Here is a 23,499-nt window from a genome sequence, read left to right as displayed (position 1 = left end):
ACTATTAGTCTCTAAGAACATCATGATCTTAATTTTGATCAAAGTTTCGAAAATCTTACAAATCACCGAAGTTAAACTTACAGGTCTATAATTCCCAGCAATACCTTTAGACCCCTTCTTGAAGAGTGGCGTTATGTTAGCCAGCTTCCAGTCCTCTGGCACCGTCCCCGAGTTATAAGAAGCATTGAAAATATTCAAAATAACATCCACGAATTCCTCAGCACATTCAAAAGTACGTTGCAGATTTTCATTCCGACTGGGACCCGAACAAACATGTTACTGCCTAGATCTCTGGAATACATGCACAAATCCATATCCATGATTTGGAGATACCTGGATATCCTTAGGATGTCCAAATATCTATGTCCATGATTTGGAGATACCATGATATCCTTAGGATGTCCACATATCTATATCAATGATTTAGACATTTTTAGACATTGTTCAGATGTCTAAGAAATCTAAAAGACGTCTGGACATGTTATAGACCTGTTTAGATGTCTTTGAGATATTTGTGGTTGTCTGGGATACTACCATAGTTCAATCTACAATTGAAACTGAAAATACATTTTACATGTTAGATGTATATTTCAATCAATCTTGAGACTTTTCAAAAAAATTCTTCCTTCGTGGCAATTTTAAAAAGGCGAATAGAAAAAAAAGAGTGACCCAAAATCCAAAATAATGATGTGAAATCAAACATTGATGTTTAAATATTTTGTAATAGATTTAGTTTTGAATGAAATTAACACAAGATTTGATGATAATTATTTTTCTGTATGGTTGACTCTATATTATCTGGATTGGATTTTGGAAACGAAAAATAAAATGTTTCAATTATGAGTAAAACTTTTGGCATGAGGCAAGAAAAATTACAAGCAATATACCAACAGACCGGTTATCACATCCAGAGATTGCAGCTTCATCCTTGTTATGGACTCATCCATCTAGAATAGTGAATAACAGAACTGGAGGCAGATGACATCTCATTGAAGCTGAGAGCGCCGACGAGACTAGATTATTCAATGATGATAAATTAGGCCCCTCACAATTTTTGAAGTTCCCTGTGTGACTTTGAAGAGCAATATATAAAAAGTGTTTTCATATACATAACTTTGTTACATCAATTAATTTTTTATTACATGAAATGCACCGCCAGCTCAGTCAATTCCAGCCGAGGACTGCAGTTTCGTGCTTATTAGCACTCAACAGCCCGGCATAGGAGTGACTAATCTGGAGGTGGAAAACCTCTTACGGAAGCCTAGAGTGCCAAACAAACTGGTAGTTGATACAAAGAATTAGCACTGACCAGACGAGTGACCTAAACAACGGTTCAGTTCAACTCGAATATTGAAGGCAAGGCAGGTATAGTCAGTAAGTTACCGCCCTATAGCCAGGGCTAAGGCAGAAATACATGAAATACACCGCCAGCTCAGTCAATTCCAGCCGAGGGCTGTAGCTTCGTGCTTATTAGCACTCAATAGCCCGGCGATTGTTGTATGCCGGCTGTTGAGTGCTAATAAGGACGAAGCTACAGCCCTTGGCTGGAATTGACTGAGCTGGCGGTGTATTTCATGTGTTTCTGCCTTAGCCCTGGCTATAGGGCGATAACTTACTGAATAATTTTTAACTATTCCAATCCGCTCAGCTAGTAGAGAAAGTTTTTTTTTATGTGTTAGGAGGTTAGAAAGAATTATTTTCGAAGCACAATGGGCAAAAAAGAAAAAAAAATAATAAAGAAAATTAATTTGAATTCTGAAATTTTGAATACAAATTATGTTTTTCGCAATCACGATTTGAGACAGGACCCTACTCATTGGAGTTATTGTTTCTAGAAACGGCTCCCCCCCCCACCAAGTCTGCCTCTCCTCCTGGGCGGTTACTTGTGCATAGTAGTGTGTGTGCGTAGACCTGTGTGTATGCACGTAGGCGTGTGTGAGTGTATGTGTGTTAACATGCGTGCGTGTAGGACATGGACGCCTCCGCCCAGGAGAAGTGGATAGCTCCAAACCGGAGCAGCCGCGCCACCAGCAGAGGACGGTGGGCGGTGGTGCTGCAAAGGCTTCTGGTGCAAGTTGAAAAAGGCACACACACCAAAAACGGTCAAATGAGAACAATAAGCAGTCGTGATTGCTCAAAAAATGATTTCTATTTAGCTGTACTGGTAAAACAGCACGACACTGGGCACTGATAGATTAGTAACACGATTCCCTGCTCTTCCAAATCTAAAAATCACGCATTGAATCTTTTCTGAAAGGTATAAAAACTTTAGTATAGAATTGTTTTGTATGATAACTTATTAGAAAGTGAATCAAAATTTTAATTGTTACTAAACACTAATTTTTATTCATATTAAACCGATTTTATGATCACTTCCTGTTAGCCAATGTGTTTGGGACCTCACTGCCCCTGCGCGGGAGCGTCCCGCCCCGCCAAGGAAATCAAATATCAGCAGCCAACAGAAGCAAATCCACCTCCAAAGACAAAAGAAAATAAAAGCGACCAAGAACAAATTTACACGACAGTATAAGTTGGGGTTTTTTGGGTTTTTCACCCCTCTGTATCTCAGCCCCATCCAGACCCATGGAGTTGATTTTTGGTACAGTCAATCTCTAGTGGCCCCTGACGCCAAAGTTATAAAATCGCTGTTCAAAAAAGTTTTCGTTTTCTTTGACAGGGCTACATCCCAGACAGAAAAGAAATCAAGCTGAAATTTCGCACACACATTCCTTGTGCCCTACTGATGTGCCTTTTGTGTCGTTCGACCCCCCTTCCCCTCCCCCCTCGTTTTTACCCCACAAATCGCACCTTCCCGGGGTTCTGCAGCAGCCCCCCCGGGGGGGGGGGGGCTATGGCAATGATTTTTTGTATACATATTCTTTGGGGGGCCTTGAAGACATATTCAAAAATTTGAACCCCAGGGACATCATGGGACTGAGTAATTAAAGTTTAAAAATCACTAATTTCTCCTAAATTCATATGTACTTACTCTCAGCTTATAGGGTTTGTTAATCTCTGACTGCAGTTGCAAGGCTAGAACAGATCTAAGATCTAACGATTATTCAAAAGTTGTCTTTGGAAATGAAATTTAATCAAGGCTAATAAAACAGATCCAACAGTCCATCCTAGACGATAAATCGCGGATATCACAAATTTGCCTCAGCGACTGCGCATGCGCGCACACTTAGCTCAATGGGCTTTCTGTTTTAAGATTCTATGTAGTTTGTTTAGATTTAAGCAGAGAAACATTAAAGAATAAGATTAAAATACAGTCCCCCCCCCCCCAACCCCAATTTTGCCGATATGAAATTTTTTTTCTTCCTGTTTTTCAGTTTTGATATATTAAAGGGGGAAGAAATTTTTAATGTCAGCGAAAGTGGGGTTAAACCATGAAAATATTTTGCGTGACATATTATATGTAACTTTACGCATATGTTTGTATGATACATCTAACTTTATAATTGAGAGCGAAGAATAGCACTTATTTATTGGTTTGCTTATTTTCTAAATTAATACATTTTTCACAAACATAACACATTATGAATTGAAATATATGATATATGTACGTGGATATCTGTGTTTTGCAGTAATTTGTTAACAGACAAAATTTTTGCAATTAATTTAAGCTAGACTTTTGAAATGAGCTAAGTCTACGTGCATACGTAGTTGCTGTGGCAAATTTGTGATATCCGCGATTTGATGTAGAGTAGGACAGTTGCATACATCTTCTGACTTATTCAAATTTAAAATATTTAAAGACTTGTTTGTTTGATTTTTTTCTTTTTTTTGCTTGGCCATAACATACGTTATTTTGTCTTTTAGTGAACTTTTAAACAAAACAAGGTATTAAACAAGACAAAGAGTTTCTATCAAAAGAAAGATAAATTACCCAACAATTAAAATTATCCCATAAAACGTAAAATAATCCGCGATTTAAGAAAATAAGTCATTAAATAAAAGCTAGATTGATATAAACCGCGAGTTGTAAAACATTAAAAAAAAAAACTTCATGGAAATGTTGAATAATCCACCAAATAAATAAACTGTAATAGAATTTATGGCGAACTTGTAAAATACTTGAAAACAATATAATTAAATATATAGTATTTTATTATCCAAGCAGTTTTCTTTGCAGCAGAGAGGATACAAGGATTGCAATAAAATTTAATCGGCCCAATTCTCACCAAACGAACATAGAATCTTACTGGTCAGAAAATAACATGACGTAAAATTAAGCTTGCCATTATTGTTCCTTAAAAACACAAAACAACGTTGTTTCAATTGAATATTTATGACTTGAAATTCTCAATTCTAAAATACAGACAAAGTAATAATATCAATGCAAAAAGATGTGATATCTTAGCAAAAACAACCCTGTTGTAAAAATTTCCCCGCCAAAAAAACCTTAAACTCTTCCCCACAAAAAAGAAAGCCTTCATCCTAAACCAAAAAAAAAAAAAGACCTCAGCCTTAAAAAGTCATGATATCTAGTTTGCCCGCCAAGTATCTGCCAAACTATCATCCTCCCTGTTCTCCTGTTTCATCACACCTACTTCAGTTAGATTCTTCTCCCACCTTCAACTCTTCAGAAATATGGATAGATCCTTTAAATTGTTTATCTAGTTTGGCGGGAAGCTTTTTACTCACCAAGCAACCACCTCAAGTAGAAAAGCTTCCCGCCCAACAAGATAAACAATTTAAAGGATCTATCCATATTTCTGAGGAGTTGAAGGTGGGAGGAGGATCTAACGGAAGTAGGTGTGATGAAAGAGGAGAACAGGGAGGGTGATAGTTTGGCAGATACTTGGCGGGCAAACTAGATATGACTTTTTAAGGCTGAGCGTTTTTTGGGTTTAAGATAAAGGCTTCCTTTTTTGTGGGGAAGAGTTAAAGGTTTTCTTGGCGGGGAAATTTTTACAACAGGGTTGTTTTTGCTGAGATACAGTATATTTTTGGTAGTATTTTGAAAGCATTTTTGGATAGCAAATTAATGTATTATATTTTTGTATTGTTTATGTATGGGATGTTCTGTCGAGACATTTCTACTTTTCATACATCAAAATTTGAATAACTAAGCATTTTTTTTGGCTGAAATAGTTATATTTTGGGTATGTTTTCTGCTTTAAACATTGCATATTGAATCCCTTTGCTCTTTTTTAAGTATAGTATGAAAAAGTTTTTGTTGGATGAAATGCATGTTAGAAAATAGCTTTTATTTCTATTGGTACATATTTCTTTAGTGAGCTGTGATAGTAATTCTAGTAATTTTTTTGTGTACAAAAACTTTCTAGTTTCTGGTATTTTTGAAGCAAATGTTCGCGATGTTTTTTGCTGTGGTTTTATGTTGTTTTTATATATATATATTGTGTTTTGAAGTGCTTTGATCATGTTTTTTATTTGAATTCTTCCTGTTGGCACTAAAAAAGCATTGCTAAGAACAATGTATGACATATGTCGCCATACATTGTTTTCTTGGTGCCAACAGGAAAAAGTTGCCAAGGGTGGGGTATATGACATTAGTTCCGTTAAATGTTTAAAACAACTAACTTTTATACGAATCATGTTTCAGATGGAAGAATCGGAAGAAGAGACAAGTTCAGATGATACAGAAGAAGAGGTATATTATACCTTCTTAACTAGATGATAATTTTAGTAAGGGAAACGACTAATTTATTTATTTTTTTTAATGTTCAGAATTCAGTATCTCCTTTAAATCTAAAGAAAATTTTATGTGTTTTTGCTAGTTCCTGAACTTAAAGTATAGGAGGAACCGAGATATAAAGTGTCCTTACCATTTGCGTTTCAGAGTTAAAAATTAATGATTGATTAAAAAATGACTTTTCATAGGGTGGATTGATTTATTTCATAAATGTAAAAAACTCACAATTCCAAATAGATGGGCTTTTTTTGTTATATTATTTCACAACAATTAAAATGGATCTTCAAATTGGAAAGGGGCGGGCGTCTATGTTGGCTATACATACCAATTTTTGAGGCAAAATCCGAAATTTTTTCGAGGTTATTTAATATCAATATCAAGATGTTAAAAACAAATAGTAGAGCCTTATTTTACGAAAAAGAGAAAAACAGCTTTAGAGGCACTTGCCCCTAACAAACAACCCTCACTACAAAAACTTTTTTCGAGCTAAAGTTCAGGCCACTTTCTATTTTGTTTTAGATTTACTATGCTATAAAAGTTTTAGCTTCTTACTCAAATTTTAAGAGTGTGCTCAATGACCCCTCAATTGAACATTAGCCATTGTATGGAAAATGCCACAGTTTTAGAAACATTCAATTTCCCCAGCTGTTTTCTTTTTTTTTTTTTTTTGAGCAATCACGATTGCTTATTGCTTTCATTTGACTGTTTTTGGCGTGCTATCATTTTTTCCCACCGGCGCGGCACCACCCTCTGCCAGCACCACCCGTCGCGGCAGCCGGCCTCACGATGCTGCTCCTCTAGCGAAAACCGTCTCCAGGTTGCGTCCATATCCTACACACACACGCATACATACACGCACCAACACACACACACACAAACACATACACACACATACACACACATACGCAAACACATACACGCACGCATGCATACAGACACCTACACATATACACAACTACCCACACATTCATGCCTGCACACAGACACAAACACATATGCTTACACACACACATACACATACCCCACCCCCACGCCCACAAACACTCATACCCACAACTACCCACACACTCATGACTGCACACAGACACAAACACACATGCCTACACACATACACATACCCCCCCCCCCCCACACACATACAAACACACACTCGTGATTGCGAAAAACATAATTTGAATTCAAGATGACAAAATTCAAATTAATTTTTCTTTTTTTTTTTGTGTAAGTAATTATTTTATTGTACTATATATGCATATTACTGTAGTGTACATTATAATATGTAGCATTGTTTTTTCAGTTCAATGTATTTTTTTCACCCTCCCCTCCCCATAGGTATGAAGTTTGGGAGGGAGGGTTGAGCACAATCTTTCAGTTCAAATAAGAAGCTAAAATTCTTCCAGTACATTCCAACAACTTTCTCAAATGCAAAAGTCAAAAAGGGATCTTCGAGCTTTCCCCCATATAGGTTTTTTTTGAGTTTGCAGTTGGAAAAATTAACTTTTCATAAAACTCTCAGCATTCATTAGCATAGAACTAATCATGTTTTACACGTACATTTTGTGACTATACTCAGATAAAGGTTGCTCATTTCTGATCGTATGCTAATTCATATATTGTATATTTTTTGCAAAAATATGAGAGTAGGGGGAGGAGAGAGTGTAAATTTCACTAACTTAATTGAATAATCAAAAATAATTTAAAATTCACATAAATGAATACTGAAAGATTTTTTTGGAAAGGTCCAGAGAATATAGGATGTGATATTGTCAATACTACTTTTCCATTAAAGAAATATAAGTTCTCATCCATTTTCTACAATGTAACATCCTGATAACGTGAAATATACTCATCTTTTTGATAGATTTAATTATTTTCTGAAAAAGGTTCCTGTTGAATACATTTTGAACAACTTTTACAATTGTTCGATGCCTTCTGTATTCATGGAAATTCAACTGACTGGTTTATCACAGCCCTTTCATGTGAATAATTATTTTAATTTGTTAGGATTGACAACGAAGCTTTAAACTCATGTTTCTTGGAGGGTGGCAAAGGGACAGATTTAAATCTCCTGAATGGTTGTGCTCCTGTTCTTTGTTACATGAGAACACCTCTTTTTGTGTGGATTTTTTAACTGTTTGCTGTATGATTTTCATGTAAATGCCATCTGAATGTAAATTTCTTTTCTATGCCAGTCAATTGTTTTTCATAAAAATTATTTTATATAAATACAGGAAGTTGAACCCAAGCTTTGCTATGAACGACTTACAAATGATGTTCCAAATATTTTGAGAAAGGATGCTGCTAGTTGTATTTCTGTTCATCCAAAGGTAAAAATTTACTAGCATTATTAATCCACAGTCGATCTTTTGTTGTATCAAACTTGCCTTTGAAGGTTTTTAATAAATGAACTCTTTTGTGAAATATTACCTTGTGATATAAACATAGCTTCCTCCCCTCCCCCCCCCACTGGACACTTAATCTTTGGCCTCTGAATTTTTCTGAAATTTTTGAAGAAAATAATTTACAATTAGGGTAACGGCACCAGTAACAGACAAGGGTCCAATAACAGAGAGTTGTAAGTTTGAATTTAAATAATAAGAATTTTAGGCGGGTATAACTGATGCTGACTGATCCATGAATACTGTGCAACCATCTAGTGTTATCAGAGTGAATTTTATGAGCAAGTTGGTGTTAACAAGGCAGTGGTGGAAGGTTATGAACAGCCACCATGAGGTCTGCTGGTGTTTCATGTTCATTTTAATTAACCCTTAACAGGAAAGGTGCGGTCTCACAAACCGCTCAAAAGTTCATCCGATCACCCCTATTTCATTTTCAGTCCAATTGAATGGTTTTTCCCAATAGCTTTTTGTTTTGTAACCTTGAATTGTTTTGTGACCCCCTTGCTTATTAGTATATTTAGGCAAATACATCTGGTTTAAATTTCATTGTATTCTTTAGAAGCGGTCTGTGAGACTGCACCTCCCCTTCAGTGCTACAATTTTTGGCAGTTGTAGACATAGCTCGTTCGAATCACGGATATAGGTTCATTTATCTTATCCTCGTTATGCAGAAGAGATGCAAAATATTCTAGATGAGGTTGAAAGCTGTTGAAATACAAATACAAATACAAAAGCGACGACCAGCAACAGGCACACCGAAAATATCCATTACAGCATCCAGAGATTGGCTGCGCTCTAGCTTTATGCTCATGAGTCTGGAGTAGCCAAAACCATGCTCAGGCAAAAACCTCTTATAAAGCTGAGTAGATTATCATATTGGTAGATAAAAAACCTGTGAAAATTTGAAAAATTGATGTCAAAAACGCCATTTTCAGAACGTTTTGGTGGTAAAGTTAGGTGAGATGGGATTGAGATTCCTTCTCGAATATTTTCCATTACTAATTTCAAGCTTGCTTTAGCGATATTAGAGAATCGAATGCTCTTTCCTGAAATTTGCAAATAAAAGGTTAAAATCACAATATAATGCAATCTGTGATAGTTCAGGGCAGGCCCAGATCTACGTTAGAGATGCACATAATACAGGCAATTTTCAAAAAATGATACTCATATTTTAATATTTTGTTGCATATCAAAAATTATTTTTGTTATAATAAAATGATCAAGTTCTTGTTACTAACATTTTAAATAATTATTGAGGCCTTCTAATCCTCTGTGAGTTACTTATTTAGTTATTATTAAGTTTATTTGTACAGTATAACGCCGATTTAACGATTTTCAAGGGACTGGAAAAATTAATCGTTAAATAAATATTGTTAAATCAAAGAGCATAGTCTTTCAGTGCTGCCAAATTTGGGCCAGTGAAATGTATCACTAAATTGAGGAAATCTTTAAATCAGGTATCGCTAAATTGAAATTATATTGTATTTTAAGTATTTTTTACCATTAGTCAAGTATATGCGGGGGGCTTATTTTGTTTACTTCCCCAATCATTTACTAAATTACTTAAGTACTAATTCATTTATTAATTCATTCATTTACATTTCTCCATTTAGTAAGCCACTTATTTATTCATTCATTCGCTTATTTTCTTATTCATTTTACTCTTTTTCTTGTTCATTAATTTTTCTTCATCTATTAATTAACTAATTTAATTTTCAGTTTATCGTTTCAGTATCTTTTCAGTTTACAACCTTTTATTTACTGATTTATGTGATCAAAATTATTTTCTATAATTGAATAGAAAATATTTTATTTGAAAAATATTTCATTTTTCACTTTGCCCCATGGATAAAAAAGGAAAAGTTTCCTTCTTTTCTTTCTTTTTTTCCCCTTGAAAGTGAATTTACTGCAAGAAAAAAAACCTTTCAATGCAAGTTTGATTAGAATGTTTTGTCTTCATGTACTGTAATTTTCAAAATAAATTTTCAATTTGTTCATTTTGAAAAAACTCAGTCATTTTAACTATTTCACTTTGCCCCACATTCCCCTACTTCATTTCATTAAAGAATTATGCTCTGAATCTGTATATCTTACTGTGATTTTCTAGTGGTTATAGCGTTAAATAAAGATGTATAAGATAAAACTACAAGAAGATAGATCTATTCCAGGGCTGTCCAACTGCAAAGAGCCCACAGACCAGAATTCCGGTCACTGATCATATGGCGGGATGGCGAGCCACAGTTTGAAAAAGTTGACAACAATGTCTGAAATGTTTCTCTTCCCTCCCTCCCTGTCTCCCCCCGGCAACCCGAGGCAATACGATTTCTAGGAATTCGTTTGAATACAGCTTGCAGGGTAGGACTGCTTGACCTTGACCTATAGATGTCCTGTACCTTTTTCTCCCAATACGATGACAGGAGCAAAAGAGCAATCAAGAGGAAATTTAGAGAACCCCAGCTTGATCAAGAATGGTTGTCTCAGATGCTTTTTGATACTATAAAATGTCGAAAAAAGAAACATGCTGAATAAGAAGATGGCAGGCTGCACAATATGTGTGGGCAGGCTGCATGCGGCCCGTTGGCCGCCAGTTGGACATCCCTGATCTATTCCATTAAAAAAATATAAAAAACCTGAAAAAAAAATAGTAATAATGATATTCTACAGGGTGGCGACAGATCAGGGAAAAGTCAGGGAACTTTATTAATCAGGGAAAAGTCAGAGAAATATCAGGGAATTTTGAAAAAATAACAAAAAATCAGGGAAAATTTATTTTATGAAGAAAAAAAAAATTTTTTTTTTGCTTTACAAAATTAAGTACTCTAATTCCCTATGCATTTTCCGCCAATCTGTTCAAAAAAAAAAAAAAAAAAAAGGTAAAATTAATGAGGTGCGATTATACACTGCCGCATATTTGTGCATCTTTTTTCCTCAACGTCAAAGTATTGAATCTTACTTATTAACCACAGGATGAACTTCCTCAGATTGCTTCTGTGTCTGTTAGGTTGTTTATTTTACCTAGCTTGAAATTTCCTATTACGTTTTCATTGCTACGTAAAATAAACAACCATACAGGCAAAGAGGAAGCCTTCATTAACGCCTTAGCTCCTTTGCCTTTATTCCATTGTCTCGAAGTAATTAGCGTACTGTAGTCACGATTTCAAGAAGAAATCTTTGGTTTTTGAATTAATATTATAAAAGCGTAAAAGTTATTACTTCTTCGCGTTTTTAATTTAATTGCTAAAATTGAACTTTCAATTAAAAAAACTTACGTTTTTTTTGCCGTTATACTATTTGTTACCGCAGATTATAAAGGTTTTCTTTTCTTCAGACTTAAGTGATTCTTTAATTTTATAACCAAGTTGTATTCTTTTATATATTTTGGAATTAACTAATTGCTTTTTTTTCTTTTTCTTTTTTTTTTCTTGCATTTCAAAGTTTTTTGTTACAAAAGCAATCTAATATTTTTTTTCGTTACATATTGAAATCATTTGAAATAGAGTTAACTTGTGTACTTAAGTAAAAATCTTTATTTTTTTTATTGTTAAAGTGCTGTATTCATTCATTAAAACCTATGTTCTTGATTAGAGAAAAGCTCCCTATGAATGGATGTCAAATAGTTTCATCTGTTTTGCATAAATATGTCAATTAGTTATATAATAACAACTACATTACTTCTATTCTTTCACTATTACTTGTTATTCTTGCAACAAATATTATATTGTTTGAAAACTTAGTTCAAAATAATTTCAATTACTTTTTAGTTCTATCATAAATACACATATGTTTTTATGAGTAATTTTAATAGTTTCTTAAAATTCTTATGCTAAGTGGTTTCTGGAAGTAAAGTATTTTTTTTTTCTTAATTTTCTATAATCTTTCCATTGTAGAAAAATTTAATATACTGTTTTATAGGTTTTCTTCCCCCCAAAAAAATTGACTTGATATGTTTTTTTTTTTTTTTAAACCATTTTATTGAAAAAGTAGCATATTTTTAAAATATATCTTTTGTTCAACAACTTTACACAACTTAAAACGTTTAAAATACTGCATTTTATACATACATACAATGGATTTCAAGTAGAGCAAAGAAAGAAAACTATTATCATTAGTAACGTAAATCAGGGAAATTTGGTGAACTTAATCAGGGAAATCAGGGAAAAGTCAGGGAACTTTTTTTCACAGTTCTTGTCGCCACCCTGTTCTAAATGTTGCAACTATTTTTTATTCATATTTTCAAATGTAAAATGGCTAAAATTATCTTTGTTTAGTTTTTAGCTCTTGGAACTCATCTAGGAGTGATTCATATTCTTGATCATCAAGGCAATAATATTCGAAACAAAGAACTATTGTTGGCAAGTATAAGTTTATCCAAAGGTTTAAATGTCCAGGCTAGTGTTATGCAGGTTTTGTATCTATCAATGCTAAGATAAATATCATAAAGAAATATATAAGTTTACTTGGAACGCTGAGACTCTATTATTGTTGAAATGATTAGTTGAAAAAGAAAAAGGTTTTGAAATGCTGGTTTATAATGTGGGACATTTATATGAGCATAGGCGGCTGTTGCACCAAAAAATTATGGGGTCAAAAAAGATGTAGAGAGCAGATTAGGTATGCAGTGCTTCTGAAATTGATTTTTTCTGAAAGAATTTTTACTATGCACCTGATTAAATTACTTTTTCCAAAACAAATTGGGGCACAGCCTCAAAAATCAGAACAGATGTCTTTCTTCCAATTCAAATCAGCATTTTAATTTTTAGGAAATATTTACATGAGAAAAATATAAAATGCACAATTATCGAGTTAACTCTTCTTTTTTAACACGAGAATCCATCAATTTTATCATTTTTCGATCAAAGTTAATTTTTAAATAAGAAAAGTGGAGGGGCAAAGCACCCTGTCTTTTGGAAGTGAGGGGGCAATTGCCAGCCTTGTCCTCCCATAGGAGCCGCCTATGTATATGAGCCAAGTTCTTGGCTTTCTGCTGGCAAAAACTAGTTTTCGCCGTGCCAGTGGCAGAAACTGGCAAAAACTTAAAAATGTCTTTAATAACTCAAGTAATTAGTAAATGATACTTGTTTGAGCAAATTAAAAAATTAAGCATCATTTCATCATTTAAAAAAAATAAAATCCAATGCTAGTGCCCTGGATTTAGTTCAGAAAGGGAACTTTTCAATTGCAGAGGCTCGTAGTATTTGGATTAGTTTAACAAAGGATAAAAAAATCATATGGGGGTGCTTAGGAAAGAGGAGTGACATACAGAATTAAGCCAGCATTACTGATTGTAATTGCTCACTTATATGCTTCCTCTAAATTGTTTGTAATTGAAATTATCATGTCATGTGCTTCAAGAAGAAACTGCCAGAATTTTACTTGCCTAGCTTTTTTACCTAATGTCACAGCTTTTCAAAACAAATTGGCACCATTTCTCAAAACTTATTTTTCCAGTCAAATTTTTACCACAACCCCAATTACTACATGGTGGACCAATTATACAACAGATGAAAGTTTCACGAACATTGCTCGCTTCTGTTTCAAGAATATTCTAAAATTTCTCATTTGTGCGTATTAAAGTGATTACCTGTTTAAATTTTTGAAACCACCTTTTCTAAGAGGCAATTGCAGGGTCCAAACAATGTAACATTTGATTTTGAATTGTGATAATTTGTAATAAAATTACAGTGCTTTGGTTAACAATTATTTTTTCCATGCATTTTCTATTGTATATCAAGAATTTATTTTTCATTTTGTGAGATTTTGCCAGTTTCTGCCGCAAAGTGGCAGAAAGTGGTTTTTGCCATGCCGGTTTTAACCGGTTTCTACCAGTGGTTTTAACCACTTCGGCAGAAACTTGCCGACCCTGATATGAGCGTAACATTTTACTTGTTTATATCATAAATATCCTACATTTAAATATCTATAAATCTTGCAGTAATTTACCTAAGGTTTCATGTGTTATACATACATATGTCAGAGAAGTGGTTCAAGATTGCTATTGGATTACGTAAAACTGTTTTTAATTAAGTAGCATAATATAAACATTGCTGTATTTTTTAAAAAATAATATGAAGAATCGTTTGCATAAATTGTTTCTTTTTCCATTAATTCATGACATTATTTTAGCATGTCACTACTGTGAATCAGATTAGCATAGATGAAAAAGGAGATTACATTGCTTCATGTTCAAATGATGGAAAAGTAACTATTAAAGTTTAATAAACATATTTATAAATAACATATATCCACTTTTTGCAGTAAAAATAATTTCTTGAGTTTCAAAACTGTTTTTAGGTTGCCATTCATGGACTTTATTCTTCTGACTTTAGCACATCTGTCACTATAGAAAGACCTGTGCGATCTGTTGCAATTGATCCAAATTTCTCCAAGTCGAGTGGAAATCGTAGATTCATTATTGGTGAAGACAAGGTATGTGATAAATGTGTTGCTGTGTGTTGGTTGTTTTTACGAGGTTTGTCTGTAAAGTAAGTTTCCCTATTTTTTTTTCTCAATTAAAATTTTTTTTACTTGCATCTAATAATACATCATTGGAAATCTTGGACTTTAAACTATTTTTCAACGTAGTCCCCAGTGACTTCTATGCACTTTTTCATCCTGGTAACCATCTTTTTTATGTCTTTGTCTGGAAGTCTCCCTCTGCGCTGCGAAGGTAACTCAGAACCTCTTCTTTCAGCTCTTCTCCGGTTGTGAAATTCGTACCACCAAGACATTTTTTCAAACCAGGGAAGAGATGATAATCGCTTGTGACCTGGACTGGGCTGTAGGGAGGGTGTAGGACTTTCCCATATAAAATCCATAATGAAAGAGGTGGTTATGTGAGCTGTGTGCCGACAAGCATTGTCCTGATGAAAACGGACTCTTTTTGTCAGCATGCCCCTTTTCTTATTCTGTATGGCTCTTCTAACATTTTTCAGCATTTCAGTCTTCTGATCGCACTTTGCATTTGGCGGGAGAAGAAATCGGGAGCTTCATTCTTAATGGCTGCCAAAACCATACTAAAGGCCTCGGCGAGTTTAACTGAGTGGGGGAGACCAAGCTACAGGCTAGGGTTGCCAGATTGCGCATAGCAGCGATTTGCATGCTCGTGGCTAATGAACAAACTTATTTTACAGACAACCCTCGCAACTTGTAAAAGTAATTTTCGTAAGAGAATATCTTCATTTTTGCTTTACGGCAGTTTTGTTTAAGTAAATAATTTCCAGTGCCTTAACACTAATTATAAATAGCTGAATCCTGAAATTGACAAGCAGAAGCTCTGTTCAGGTTCAGTGGTTCAAGCCGGTAGTTGAGCCATTTACAGGTCAGATCGAGTCATTCCTCTTCGCCTAAAATACAATACATGGCTTCAACTGCTTTTGTTGCTGCACAGCATTTCAGTCAGTAAAAATAATAGAAACCTCTGTATCTGAGAACTTCAGCTTAATAAATGAAATAATACGGATGGAAATAAGCACTTGATCAGTAACTTCTACAAGAATTGGTAACATGCTTTGTTCGGGAAAACACAAATTGAAGAGTCTAAAAATAAAATTTATTTTAAATGCAATTATTGATGATGACTTGCATGAGTTTTGATTTTTCACAATTAAATTTAAAATAAAATAGCACAAAATAAAAGTAGTTTGAAAAAAGACCATAAAGACTGATTTTATAAATAAATTTTTTTGTATATTTTTCATATGTTAGAATGTTAGAAGATGTTTTTATTTTGGTATTAATATATGACTTATAAATCCTGCATCAGATCCTGATGGACTATAATTATCTAGTATATCGCAGAAGTTGTAATAGCCCAAGTTTTGCTTAGACTACTAATAATTCAAAGCTAATAAATTAGCAAAGTGTGATGTGTAAATAGAGTTAGTCAAACTATCAATTTGAAATTCATTTTCTGTTTCGTGAATCATCTTACAGTAAGTGATGAAAAAGTCCTATTATAAACAATAAGTTTATTAACCATTAACAATGGTTGACACATATATATTTGTTCGTCAATTGGAGCATACAAATAAGCATTTTTTACATCACATTGAACATTTAGCCATTTTAACATACTACTAATAAGATGAAGAAAAAACGAATATTACCAAATTGAACTACCGGGGAAAAGGTATCCTCAAAATGCAATCCTTTAATTTGAGAAAAACCTTGAGCACAAAGCCTTGACTTATATCTTATAATATCCCCCGTTCATATTTCTTAATTGTATATACCCAGCATCTACCTATTTGGGTGGTATTCGCAGGTAATTTGGCCAAAGTCCAAACATTTCTATCCTGCATACATTGAAGTTACAATTTCATTGCATCATGCCATTCATCCTGCTCTGTTGACTTAAGAGTCTGTTTATAAGTGCGTGGAATTTTAATATCTTATTCTAGTCAAGATTCACTTACACTTGAACTAGAGTTATGGCTTGCAATTTCCCCCTGAAAGGTGTCTTTTCCTTGAAAATTAAATAAGGATGGTTCAAAAGCAAGGTTTTACTTATCACAATATTTTCTTACGTCATAAACAGATCTTAACCTTTTAGATTGGCCCTTTTCAAAATAATAGATATCATTTCTTGACCCATTGGGTCTTCGAACAAATTTTCTGACCCATGTTGGATTCTTCATAGTATTAAAGTTGTTATCGTCTGACGTTTCCCCCTCAGTATCTTAATCTCTATCAGAATCTGATTCATTATCAGAGAAAGACTCTCTGTTAGTGATTTTTGTCACATCAATGTCAGATTAACTTTGCTCCCCCTCAGTTTCTAAATCCGAATCACTTTTGATTGGATGAGAGGTTAAGTTAAAGGCCAAGTTAAAGTGCTATTTTTCAATTTGGAATGAAGATGGTCTTTGTAAAAATATAATTCTTTAAAAGAAACATTAATGGATTCAACTGCTGCGTTAGTTTTCTTGTATCCAAATACGATAACCTTTAGTACTAAATGCCTATCCAATCATAATACCCTTTTGGGCTTTAGCATCCAATTTGTTACTACGTTGCCAGGGAATACCCACAAATGAAATTATACCAAAACATTTAACATGTTTTGCAGATGGTTTGTTACCACTATAGAGTTGAAATGGAGTTTTGCCCTGATTTGTATGATTTGTATGGCATAACCTGTTCCATGTATATGCAAAATACAAATTGCCTCTGGCCAAAATATCTTTGGTAAACCACTTTGTATTAATAAGACACGGGTACAGTCAGCAATAATTCTGTTATAATTTTCTGCTGAACCATTCTACTCTGGTGTGTAATAATGAGCAAGTTCATGTTTAATACCATGCATTTTAAAAAAATTATCTAAATTATGGTTAACATTCCTTCCCATTATCTGCCCTAATGGCTTGTACCTTTTTATCCAAAAATCTTTCAGCCCTAGTAATGTGCTGTTTGAAAATTACTGCGACCTGATTCTTTGACTTTATAGGATACAAAGATGCACGTCGAGAATAGTCATCAATGATAGTTATGTGAAACCTTTCCCCATTTCTACCAGTGATATTGCAAAGGCCCCCAGACACAGTGGCGTAACTATGTACCACAAGACCCTGCAACGTGGGGGACCCCAGAATTGGAAGGGGCCCAAAAAAATTTTGAGCTTTGTTTTCATTGAATGTTATTAATTTTTTCTGTGAATCAAACTTTATTTAAAAAGCTTAAACATAGGAGCGTTAAAAAAAAGTCACAGAAATCATTATTTTATGAAACTTAGAACGCAGTGGGACCCCGCTAGAACCCCAGAACCTATTTACTAGGGTCCCCCAATGAAGATATCAAAGGCCTTTTGCAAAACACACTCACACACACTTTTTCAGGGCTCTCAAGTAGCCAAATATTACAACATTTGCCATTTTGCACCTCCAAATATCAGGGGCTCTAGGTCACGGCCTATTCAGTATACAGTCCCTGAGTAGAGAGAAGGGGGCCCATTGTCCAACTTCCATACGCGAAAATCAACCTTGGCTCGATGCAAAAAGTACCATATTGCGTGCCTTCACCTGCCACGGAAAAAAAGGAAAATTCTTGACAATACCGGAGCTCGGCAAAAGACAGCCAAAAGAAGTTCTATGAGTAAGATCAGGCCCGCGGCAAGCCTGATCGGCGCCGTCGTGCAAATGTATTTTGAGCGCCTTTATGCAATGGCGTTCGAGGAAAATATGGTTAACACCTGAAGTAAGGTTTTGTAGACAAATATAATTTTTGGGAAAAATACGTTTATTCAGAAAAAAAAGTAAACATTTTGCGCTAGGTTAAAATGTTAGAACATATGAAGCGTATGGCCATAAAAGCAGGGCTGGATTTAGGGGAGGGCAGGCGAGGCTACTGCCCTGGGGCCTCTACAACAAAGGGACCCCCACAATAAATTTTTTACAAAATATCCTAACTTTCATGGATAGAAAATATCGGATATATACATATATATCAAAATATTCGTATATATATATCAAAGTATCGGATATTTTCAAAAATATGATGACCTTTTCAAACCCTGATTAGGGGCCTCCACTCCTTCGTTGCCCCGAGGCCTCCACACTTCAAAATCCGCCCCTGTGTAAAAGTCATACTTTCAGGTATCTACAAAAAATATTTTTTAGGAAAGAGTCATGTATCAGTCGCTAGAAAAAAGATATGAGTTAAAGTAACTTTTCCTGTTTTGTTTAAACTATTTAGGAGACCATTTTGAAACTTTTCGGCTGTCTCAGATTTTTGGAAAAAGAGAGAGAACTGATAAAACCTCTGATTTAGCATATGGTCGGTCATTACTTGAATACGAGTAGATTGAAATAGCGGCTCCACGGGTTCTCTACCAGAAATTTTACGAAATTTAGTTCTAAACACGCCATTATAGACCGTGCTTGTTGCCGTTAGAGAAAGTAATAGGGCTCCGGGAGTTTCTGATTGATAAGCATCCCCTCTCAATGTTTCGAATTGCAAGTCCTAAAAACAAAGATTTTAGTCGTTCATAATGGCATGAGGAAAAAAGTATCAGAGGTTCTCCCTCTTCATTTTATTTCTTGTATTGTAAGTTTAAAAACTCAATTTTCGTCATTCTTTGGTGATATAACAAGATTCAGGAGTCCCCTCCCTGAACATTTTTTGAAATTAAAGACTTAAAAACGCAATTGCAGACCATTTTTAGTAAAGTTAACTATGCATTAATTATAATTCATATGTTTAAAAAAAATCCTTTTGTTGATTTTTTTATTTAAAAGAGTACATATAAATTTTCATGTGAATAATATGAAGCATATTATGATTTATAAATTGTTAATTTAAAAAAAAGTAAATTCATTTCTAATAGTAATATAGAATGCACTTGTTATATATCAAGGAAAATCAGTGATGTAAAACTTGGTATATATCAGGATAGTTTCATTTGTTTGTGGTTGGTATTTACAACATTTTGTTTCATAAGTGGAGTGTTTGCCAGTGATTTCTTTTCTCTCCCCCCCCCCCCTTCTGTTTGCTGCTTTTCATGTGTTTTATGATTGAGTATTTATTTTTCCATGGCAGGTTGTTCTTTATGAACGACATATCTTGACTGGTTACAAACCTAATGTGCTATACCAAGGAGAAGGTGCCATACGAAATTTGAAATGGAAAGAACGATTCATTGTCTGGGCAAGTGACAAGGTAAATTATTAAACGCTTTTATTTATATGATCTTTTTACTATTCATTAGTTATGTTCCTTCCTTTTTCTCTATTCACAATGCTTATTTTTTCTCCAACTTTATTGTTTTACAGACTGTTCGAGTGTATGACATTAATTCAGGAAGAACCATTACTGTTATACAAAGAGATCACGATCCTTTGTAAGTTATTAAAATAATTTTTAAAAGCACTTACTCTACCTTTCAAGGAAAAAAAACCCTCTATTTGTATTTTTACTTCATTTCTTCTTTTGTTTCATTCCATTTCTTTCATCTTCTGATTTTAATTAAATTCTATAATCAGGGATGCCAAACTGCGGCAATCGCCGATCCTGCGCCAAACTGCTCCAAAAGAATTCCAAATGGACTTTTCTGCACCAAAACCGGACAAACTTGTGCCAAAACTGCAATTTTGCATTTAATGTTGCAGTTCCTTTAGTATATTTGGCAGTTTTAGAAGAATATCATCAAGTTTATGCATTTGGAGCTTGTTTTTATGATTTTTTGGCTTAGTCCCGATTTTTTGCGCATTTCAAAATTCAATTGCATCCGCTTTTAAAAATATCAATCGTTTTTATTTTTTATGCGATTCTGTTCCTTTAGCTAAAAAAATTTTGCACAGATCATTATTTTCAGCCTTTGTTATCGTTTGTTTTCAGTATATGAGGTTTTGTAAATTCATCTTCTCGCCACGCACTCTCGAAAATGTCAATCTAGTTGCATCCAAATTGATTTAAGCGAATGCCATCTGTAAAAATTCATATTGTTCACCAGCTTTTAATCTTTGGTTTCTTAAGATTTTAGGACAGAAAATTGATTTCTAGTTTTGGTTGGAGACACTTAAGATAGCAAAAATCTGGGAAATCTAATACTCTGCTAATGAATATGCTGACATTTCAAGTTTCGCAGATTCAGGCATTTTTCCATATTAGTCTGTCTTAAAATTTTTATTTATTTATTTTTTTCTTATTTCAAAATTTTCATATTTTTTAAAAGTATATTTAAAATTTTCTTTTCTGTGACATCATTTCTCAAAATCATTTTTTTTTCACTGTAATTTCATTATTAATTTTGCAATTAAATATCAAACAGTTAAAAATAAAAGGTTTTAATGTTGCCTTTGCTTGATTTTCAAATTTGTTAATAAAGTACAGTAAACTCCCGATTATCCGCGGAATTGGGTGGCACAACTGCCGCGGATAATAAAAATCGCGGATAACCGCAAAAAGACTGTTGGGCTTAAAAGCCTTTATTCAGTATCTTGGAGCGCTTTTAATTTAATTACAAATGTTAAAGTATTTTTTGAAACTTACCTCCGATATGTTTTTGCCACTCCGCGTCTTGTGTCCCAGCGGCGGATAACTGAAATTGATTCGGGCATGATCGTGCAACATCGGTATCATCCTATGACGTAACACCCGATGGTTGAGATGTTTTTGGCTACTTTGAGCCGAAAAAACGAATAGAAAGATTGTTAAATCACTCAATCAGGAATAGTTGAGATGTATATCTCCAATGCAAAGTAGGGTGTGTCATGGGATGACGTATCGCGGTCATAGAACGTATAAATAGGTTGATTGAAATATTTTCAGTGCTCACTTTTTGTTTGTGTTTACTCCCCATTGGCATCTTGCCATTTTTTTGTTGACCAATCAGGGATTGGTCTTTGAAGGTTCGGCAACTATGCTAGGTTGTTGATTGAAGTTGCGGCGCGCTCGAGCCGTTGATGATGCAACGTTTTTGAATTCAAGCTGGGCTTGAGATAAGTTTTATTCAGTGTTAATTGTTGTTCAAGAATGTTCTAAATTACTCCAGTATATGGAGGGAAAAATGTCAACATTGCTGAAGAGGTTCGCAGGAGATGAAGTTCATTGCAATTAGGCCTAACACTTAAACTTGGCCAATACCTGGATTGATTTACCGGTGCTCCTGTGGTGGTGTGGGACTGTCATCAGTTTGAAATCATCGATGTCCTTCAGAGTGACCTTCATGATTGGATTTCCTAGACGTTCCTACCAGAGTTCCAGAAAGTTCCGGTGTGATTCCTGTGGATGCACAAGTTTGCTTTCCGGTATTTGAAGAGGTTCTTCTAGAACTAAGCAAGCCTATCGGCCGGTGCATGATGGAACAGTTTTCTTCGATTACACTTGGTCAAGAAGTCTTCAGCAATGTAAACATGCGCATTAGCGCAGGAAGGTGACATTTTACAATTTTTTCTAAAATGTTTCGCGTTTTTTTCTAAAAGTGTTTATTTAATAATTTAACTTTGAAATTTCTGTGATTATTGGGGGGTTTTGTACACTCTAAATTATTTTTGGTATTTAACAAATGTTTATTGTTGTATACTGTGATATTTTAATAAATGTTATTTATTTAAAATTACTTTGAGTATGTTTTATTTCTTACTGGCAGACTGCACGGCTTTTTGATGTTGGGGTTCTGTAAACCTTTTATTTAGTTCTATGAACTTAATGTAAAGACACATTTCCCAACAAGACTAAAATGGGGGACAAATCAGGTAAAAATTGTCCTATCTCAAATTCTTAACTGTATTGATGCATAACACTTTCTGCAAACAGTGAAAATATATATAGAGTACAGTACAAATGTTTTGTATTTTTGCACAACCGAACTTAACATCAATAACAAACAAGTGTATGTACGATGAAGAACGCAAAAAAAAAAAATAATAATAATAATAATAAAATTAAATTAAATCAATCAATCAAGCAAAAACAACTCAGTGTAAATTTACAATTTTTCAAAAAAAAAAAAAAACAGCCACTCGTATTCGCTTTTTACTGTGAAAATACATGTTCGTGATTGTTGATCAATTCGCGGATAATCCGCCCCGCGGATAAACTGCTCGCGGATAATCGGGAGTCGACTGCAGTTCAGTATATAAACATATATGCGAAAAAAATAAATAATAATACAGTCGACTCCTGCTACAACGAGATCCGACCTACGCGAAATGGCTATAATGCGAGTTTTTCATGAGCAACGAATTTTAGTGCTAAGGCGAATTCCTCGCTCGCAACATTAAAATATTTGGAAAGGAATTCTGATGCTAAGTTTCGGCTTTGTTATCGACTACTAAACATTGACTTTGTGAATCATCCTTTCAGCATCACTGACTGTGCAGGTTCCCTCACACCATACTATAAACATAGCTTTATAAATGTATGTATCACCACTCCTCATTTTTCATTTATATATTCTAAATATGAAAGTTGATGAAATATTGTGGCACCTAAGCATGCTGTTTTATCTAAAGTTTGAAGAAAAAAACAAAATGCGGAAGTTTGCGACAATATAAGAAAAGTTAAAGAATCTTGATACGCTTGAACAACTAGAAAGTGGGTCAAAGGTAGCACAACAATTAGGTAAGAGTGAATCTTTCATATGCATAATTAAAAGTTAGGAGAAGGCAATCCGTATCAGTCCAGACCTTAGTTTTAATATTATGCTCACCGTGAAGTGTTTAAGCAAATGCAAACAATATGAGATTAGAATCTGCTCTTGTATTGTGGATTATTGAGACCCTGAAAGAGGGGTGTTACCATAGATGTAAATGTTATCAAAGTATGTTGGGGTTAGGGGTTTGTCTTCTGTTTTTACCTTAAGTTCATTGAACTAAATTAAGGGAATACAGAGCCCAACGTCAAAAAGCCGTGCAGTCTGCTAGTAAGAAATAGAACATACACAAATAGTTTAAATAAATAACATTTATTCTGAAAATATCACAATTTACATTATGTAAATCA

General features: G+C 34.2%; 1 protein-coding gene across 2 annotated transcripts in view; it reads left to right on the top strand.

Annotated features, from left to right (window-relative positions):
* LOC129225959 (vacuolar protein sorting-associated protein 41 homolog) overlaps positions 1–23,499 on the top strand; it is a 67,133-nt gene that overhangs the window by 5,277 nt on the left and 38,357 nt on the right. The window contains exons 2-8 of one of the 2 annotated variants that reach the window (XM_054860515.1): positions 5,570–5,617; positions 7,891–7,986; positions 12,327–12,410; positions 14,182–14,256; positions 14,350–14,484; positions 19,594–19,713; positions 19,827–19,894. In XM_054860515.1, the coding sequence (XP_054716490.1) occupies positions 5,570–5,617; positions 7,891–7,986; positions 12,327–12,410; positions 14,182–14,256; positions 14,350–14,484; positions 19,594–19,713; positions 19,827–19,894 (626 nt within the window). Of the gene's footprint in view, positions 1–5,569; positions 5,653–7,890; positions 7,987–12,326; positions 12,411–14,181; positions 14,257–14,349; positions 14,485–19,593; positions 19,714–19,826; positions 19,895–23,499 lie in introns of those variants that run through there. The other variant, XM_054860516.1, reaches the window with a different exon arrangement.

Source organism: Uloborus diversus, chromosome 7, assembly GCF_026930045.1.
Source record: "Uloborus diversus isolate 005 chromosome 7, Udiv.v.3.1, whole genome shotgun sequence".
NCBI lineage: Eukaryota > Metazoa > Arthropoda > Arachnida > Araneae > Uloboridae > Uloborus > Uloborus diversus.
This window is presented reverse-complemented; position numbering and strand designations above follow the sequence as displayed.